A 7,046-nucleotide genomic window follows, 5' to 3' on the forward strand; every position below is an offset into this window, starting at 1 on the left:
CAAATAATCTTTTTTCTTAAATTAATTTTAGCGTGCGCTTTATTATAAATTCAACAAAAGTCAAGGCATTGTGTGAAAACAGGGATTTTTGACACCCAATCTGATGAACACCAGATATTCAGAATGGTGTGAAAGTAGTTATCCAACGAAACGGCAGCATGGCTGTAAGTTTGGACGAACATGGTGTTGGCTTAGCAGTTGCGCAGCATGTGAGATGTCATGTCCCATACAGAGGTATACGGTATACCAGAATTTTGGCAAACATTATTCATGGAATTCAAATGCTAACATACACATGAAGTGCAGGGGTCTCGAAATTTTCGATGGCCTGTATCCACATCCCAGTAGGCCTGTTTTATTGAAATTGGAACCACAAATTCAGGATAATTGAGACCACAACAGGGTAGCCAACGAAAAACAGCAAAAGAAAAGACTACAAGCCACCCAGATATTAAGTCTCCGACATATGTTAAACTATGCAGCTACGGTTACAGCTTTGACATAAATGTCTGGTGGTACTTAAGCGATGGGCACCTTGATAGCATATCCAGTAGAATCCGCAACCGCCAAACTATGATAGATTACTGTCGATCTGCGGCTCTAGAGCTGTGGCATCTTTCACTTGTCCTACCAAAGGTAACACGTGATTAGGAAACTGCATGTTAACATAATGTTCATTATAAACAGAGTAAGAGAAATGAACATCATAGCTCACCACTTGATATTGTTTCTCTTCTTTGTAGTAGCGGTTGAACCCTAGAGTATCCTTGATCTCCTGAAAAGATGGCAACGCGCTAGGGGGAGGTACACCTCCATCTTTTATTGCAACTAAAGCATCCTGCATGTCAAAGATGCTTATATTGAGAACAACAGGTGGTGCTTTCGCCTTTTTGCACAAAAAGGAATAAGTCTACTTAACCCCCTCACCTATGAAACCGGGTATTCTACACCCCGAACAATCCAAAACCGTCTAAATAACCCCTGGAGTGATGTGGCAAGGATACATTTTGAAATCTACTTCAACCTCCTAAACTATTGATCTTCGTCTATGTAACCCCCTCAACTATATAAACATTTATTAGGCTCCTCAAATATATTCAGTACCATCTAAAACTCTAAATTATCTGCTGCACATGGAAAATGACTTGGCATGGGCTCATCTCTTTATCATGCATACAAGCATGTCCTACTAGTCATCTCTTCGCCATTTTAGCTTATTGCTGATCAAAATGGAGGTAAAGTTGATGTCAAGTTGCCACATAGCTAAGAATAATGTAGGGATGACTAGTAGCAGGATATGCTTGTGTGTGAGAGATAAATAGAGAGATAGGCTAGTGCCAAGCCATCTTCCATTTGCAACAAATGATTTAGCTCTTACTGAAAACTTTGAGGGGCCGGATATATGATTATAGAGTTGAGAGGGTTATGCAGGCAAATCTCAATAGTTTAGGGGGCGAAGTAGATTTTCAAAATGCGTCCTCTCCACATCACTGTCCACATGTAATGCCACGTAGGCGAAACCACCTCCAAAACCACTCTTAAGGGGTCCTTTAAACGGTTTCAATAGTTCAGGGGATAGAATATCTGGTTTTATAGGTGAGGGGTTTAAGTAGACGAACCTTGATATGTCAGGGGGTAAAGTAGACTTATTCAGGCACAAAAATGAAACGACTAATGTATTGCAATTGCCAGGTTACTCACAGAAATAGATGAGATTCTTTTTTTTATAAAAAAAAGAAGGTTCACTAACACTAATATCAAATAGTTGCTGAAAAGAAGGTTCACTAATACGTCAACTTGCATCACTACTGACAAACGATAACACAGGTTACGTTTAGTAGAAGGGAGAGAATGTTTAGCCAGCTAAATGTTAGATAAGAATACAGAGGTACAAAGATAATGTAATTCAATAAGTATGCAGAAAAAATGGGTCAACAAGAACTAAGACTACCTTCTGCTTGCGTTCAAACAAGCTAAATATGTACATGATTTCTATCTGCAGTCTGACGCTCACAGCCCCATACTTGATAACTCAGATATAAAAAAATATGGTCACATGCTTCATACACATAAGAATACAAACCTGCATTGCACGCATTGATACGCCAACTAAGGATAACGGATAAACCACGAGGCTGAAGCCAATTTTCTCAAGTTCTGCAGGGCTCAATATTGGAGTTTTACCACCACCTTCTAACATGTTTGCCTGCAGAACAAAGTGTAAACGTACTCATGGGTCGTATAACTGCTAGAGGAAGGAACAACTTCAAGTAAACAATAAAAAGGACATATAGACCCAGTCATCGTTGACAACGAAATATGAGCAGTAAAAGCTCTGTTCTCAAGGCGTCGCCTAGGCGACGCCTAGGCGTCCATGCACCGTCCACCGATTTGCGCCTTGCTCGCCTAGGCGTCCAGCCGCCCCACCTTGCTAGGCGTCCGCCTTACCGCCTTGAGAACAGAGAGTAAAAGTAACTAGTACAGGTACTCTTTTCGGTTCGGACTGGGAATATGAGAAAATAGTAATGGTGTAAGCAAATCAGCTCATCATATGTATCTAATACCAACAGTAAAGCTGAGTCCAAATGGAGGCACCGATCACCCCCCATTTCATCACTATATCATATCCAAATCTGAATGACACAACACACCTACAGGAAGATTAGATTATACATCTAGAACATAGCATGAAGTTCTAAGGAATACTAAAATATCCAGAATCTGCTACGGAACTTCAAACCTAAATCAGCATGAATGTGTATGACAATGCATATAAACTAAAAGACAGAACTTCAAGATCAAAGTGTGGCCTTAATTTTACTTTATGGAACATATGTCTTTTGGGTGTATCCTTTCAACACCCCTAGTCAAACTCACAGGAGGAAAGGACTAGAGGTAACACAAAAACAAAAGGACAATGAGGTGCAGAAACAACCATAAACCCACAATTCACATGTAACTAAAAAAGCATCGATAACATAGAATACATCTTACCATCTTTGGAACTTCTGGTGCAACTGCGCAGAATGCCTTCATCTCTTCCACTGAAGCAAGGGCATCAATAAACAGAACATCAGCACCGGCATCAGCAAAAGCTTTTACTCTCCATAATGCTTCATCAAGTGAAATGGCTTGACGGGAATCTGTCCTTGCCACAATAACAATGTCAGAGCCACTCTCCTTCCTAGCATCAACAGCAGCTTTTATGTGCATGATGGCTTCCTCCCTTGAGATGACTTTCCTTCCTTCAGTATGTCCGCATGCTTTAGGTGCCACCTTAAAATTGCTTCATGTCAACTTCTTGGATAAATAAAACAGAAGGATCAATTATGAAAGTTAAAGTCTTCTCCCCACCCCCTGATATAACCTAAGTACACAAATCTAAAATGAAATAGACAAGCATGTGGCAAACTCATATTGCAGTCAGTGGGAGTTAAACGTACATGACAAAGAACATATGTGGTACTATATTAACTAAGGTGCCAACCTATGGAAGGGTTGATTAGTATTCCTAAGAGAGCACACCTGGTCTTCAAGCATGATTCCAGCAAAACCAGCATTCATATACCCTTTGATGGTTCTCTTGATGTTCATAGAGTTTCCGTAACCATTATCTCCATCACCAATCACTGGGATCGACACAGCTTCATTGATTAGACGCCCTTGGTCTACCATTTCTCCATAGGAGATGAGGCCAACATCAGGCAAGCCAAGCCGTGCCGCAGAAACACAGAAACCTGTAGAAAAAAAAACAATGCAATGTATGAGATAGCCTGGCTTGAATACCCACGAAATGTTCTCCCAGACAAACAGTGTATGCAAAATCTTAAGTGCTGTTATTCCCAAGGCCTACAAGCTATGATAAAGGAATTCCGGCAGTAAACCCCTCCCACAGATCAAATACACGCTCTAATCCAAGGACTGCTGGATACCTCAACTGCATTCCATCTTTGAAGCAAAAAGACCAAAACCCATTTTACTTCTTCAATCTGAACCAGCATTCAGCACGTAGTCAGAAAAATAACCACAGAACACCTTCAGCCCGAGACGGGATGGCTACCGATGTCATTCGCATCTTCTTGAGATCGACTTATCATTTAGTTCTGACTTCTGAGTATGCAGACAGTTTCATGCAGTGTTAAAAATCTTCGCCACGGAACTGACAGTTTGCACTGAAGGACAGTAGTTCCTCCCTACAGGTTATGACTCTGCACAGTAATTCAGTGTAGAAGCACACGAAATGAACTGGGGATGTGGTAAATCTGCTCCGATTGGGATTATACGGCGCGAAGCCAACCGATTCGCATCTCGAGCTCTCAAACAGACGAGTTAAAAACCCTGTCACACGAGGCTACGAAGACCAACATCACACCGAAACAGACAGACGCGAGCGCGGCCCCAAGCAGGCAGCAAGCCCCGCGCGGGAGGGGCGGGCGCGGCTCGGGGGATTCGGGGGAGAGGGGAGCGCACGCACCGCCCATGAAGCCGACGGGGAATCCGGCGCGCTCGACGAGGCGCGCGCCGAGCGCGTCGAAGCAGCAGGGCGCCTGGTGCGCGCCGGGCGTGGCGAGGATCCGGCGGAGCGCCGCGGCCGGGGACTCCCCCGGGCGGATGCCGCGGGCGGACTCCTCGGCGGCGAAGTAGGGGCTGCGCGCGGCCATCCCGGCGGAGGAGGCGGAGGCGGCGCGGCGAGCCGGAGGGTGGAGAGGGATTGGGGGGAGGGGGGAGGGGACTAGCCGGACTAGGGGACAGGGGTGTGGTTGGCCGGTTTTCTGTACTAGAGAGCACTAGCGTTAATTATGGTGTTAAATAAAATTAATTTATAAAATTAATATTATAACTCTGCATTCGGAACCCTAAAAAATTTAATAAAACTTTTAATTGTGTGATTTAAAAATAATTAATGTAGCATCATAGTAGTCAATTATTAATTAATTACTGTCATTATATTCGTCGTTGAAAAATTATACTTATCTATAAAAAATTTATAAATAAATTTCATTTAACACTCCATACATACGAAATACACTAGAAATATTAGTGGGACCAAACAAAGCCGTTGGCGTGGTGGCGACTGACTTGCGTGGCTGGGAAACGAGTCAACGTGGCAGTCAAGGGTATTGTCATCTTGTGACTTTTTTTTCTTTTTTGAGATTGTCATCTCGTGACTCGACGTGCACGGTGCGACCAAATCTCGTGACATTTTTGTTTTTTTCCTACGGTGGATGCTTTTTACGCTGAGCTCGGGAAGGTAGGCAGGCCGTAGGCCTAAGCTCAGATTCGAGCCGGGGCAGCCCATTTCGCTTCGGCCGGGCAAGAAACGCTGAGGGTCCAGAGAAAGGCCCACCTAACGGGGCAACTAGCGGCAGCAAGTGATGCGAATCACCCTTTTATATATTTTTTTTGAGTAAAATACACCAGAAGTCCACCAACTTATAGACTGTGTTATTTAGGTTCACAAATTTCAAAAGTGCATTTTTAAGTTAATCAACATATATTTGTGTCACTTAAGTCTATAAACTTTGAAAATATAGATCCATAAACTTTGAAAGTGTATTTTTAGGTCCATAAACTTGTAATTTGTGTCACTCAGGTCCAAAACTACAAAATATATTTTTTAGGTCCATAAACTTCATTCATGAGGAGTCGTGTTGCTAAAACGAATCCACAAAAGGTCGCCCCTATATCGCTCTCCATTAATATCTTTTAATCCCTCACCAAGAACCACTCTAGATTCACCAAGTCTAACCTCATCACGAGATTTTACACCGCAACACCTGGCATCACGTATTCGGCCACCCGGACCACGGAGAACATAATATATATCCTCTACCACAGCACACATATTGTTGAGTCCCTTGTAACCTCCTTCACCTTTCCGAAGCCATCACCCCTTCCTCATCCCCCATATTACGGGTAAGATCTAAGCTTCAGAACTCACCAATGGCAGCCCGTAAGTCCCTCTTTGAATCCTAATAAATATTAATAATCTTCAAAATAAGTCTTTCACCCCTCCTATCTCCTCTCCCACGCACTTGATTCGAAATCAGAGCTCAAATTTCACTCTTCTAACGAAACTCTAGCAACGTGCGGGCACCACGTACAATCATGTTGGTGTGATATCAGTGCATGAAGGCTAGATGGTGGGTTATGGATCTATTTGACACAAATTACAAGTTTATGGACCTAGAAATGGACTTTCAAAATTTATTGACCTAAGTGACATTCTCTTACAAGTTGATGGACCTCTAGTGGATTTTACTCCTTTTTTAAGCACCACGTTTCTGAAATCACAATGTGCGGACCTTGCAATCGCACTATGGGTAAATATATTTGTCTTATCTAATAGGCGATCTCATGCATTGCCACATCATCTTGAGATAGTGTAAAAGACAATACATATAATGGGTTTTCTTGTAATATTACATAATTTTATAATTTGTGCATTGAAAAAAAGAAATATTGTGAGTTGTATGACAATAACAACTTGTATAATGGTGAGAAAATGATCTTATAGTCCTAAATTTTAGCTTATAAGGTGGTTGTCTGGCGAAACAACTATCTTGTTCTCTCTCTCCCTCTCTCTCCACCACCTAATCAAAAATCTTACGTGCACAAGACCGCTGACATGTAGCAATGTACTTGCCCTAATACCTCACAGTGGAAAAGGTTATGACTTCCTAACTTCATGCACTAAAACCTGGGTAGTAGTAATAAAAAGAACTCCCCAAAATCTTACTCCTCGTATTGAAGTCCTCTTTGTTTGCACAACTTTTCAACATGAAGAGCTAAAAGTTCAAACTAATAGTGAATTTTTCGTGCAGTTTACGGAGTAAAAAATTAAAAAAAACTGAGTTTACATGTAAAACTTAGTAACTGAACTTTTCTAATATTTTTTATTTCAAAAGTTAAAAATATTGTTTGAAAACTATTATTAATTTTTCAGAAGAAAAAAGCCAGCAGCAATTTTGTTTTAGAAAATCTCCGAACCCTGGCGTTCAAACAAACAAACCTGCCCTAATACGGCCCATAGCATGTCTCCTCGG

The 7,046-nt window shown here is 41.9% G+C and overlaps 1 protein-coding gene across 1 annotated transcript; it reads right to left on the reverse strand.

Moving 5' to 3' along the window:
• Positions 1–273: 273 nt before the first annotated feature.
• Positions 274–4,746, reverse strand: LOC120640726 (2,3-dimethylmalate lyase-like). Its single transcript, XM_039916641.1, has 6 exons — positions 4,475–4,746; positions 3,526–3,737; positions 2,995–3,276; positions 2,084–2,206; positions 716–838; positions 274–627 (listed from the first exon to the last, which is right to left on the reverse strand). Exons 1-6 carry the CDS (start codon positions 4,659–4,661, stop codon positions 619–621), a joined length of 936 nt encoding a protein of 311 aa, XP_039772575.1. The 5' UTR covers positions 4,662–4,746; the 3' UTR covers positions 274–618.
• Between the last annotated feature and the right edge of the window lie 2,300 nt (positions 4,747–7,046).

The sequence above is a fragment of the Panicum virgatum genome, chromosome 7K (genome assembly GCF_016808335.1).
Source record: "Panicum virgatum strain AP13 chromosome 7K, P.virgatum_v5, whole genome shotgun sequence".
NCBI lineage: Eukaryota > Viridiplantae > Streptophyta > Magnoliopsida > Poales > Poaceae > Panicum > Panicum virgatum.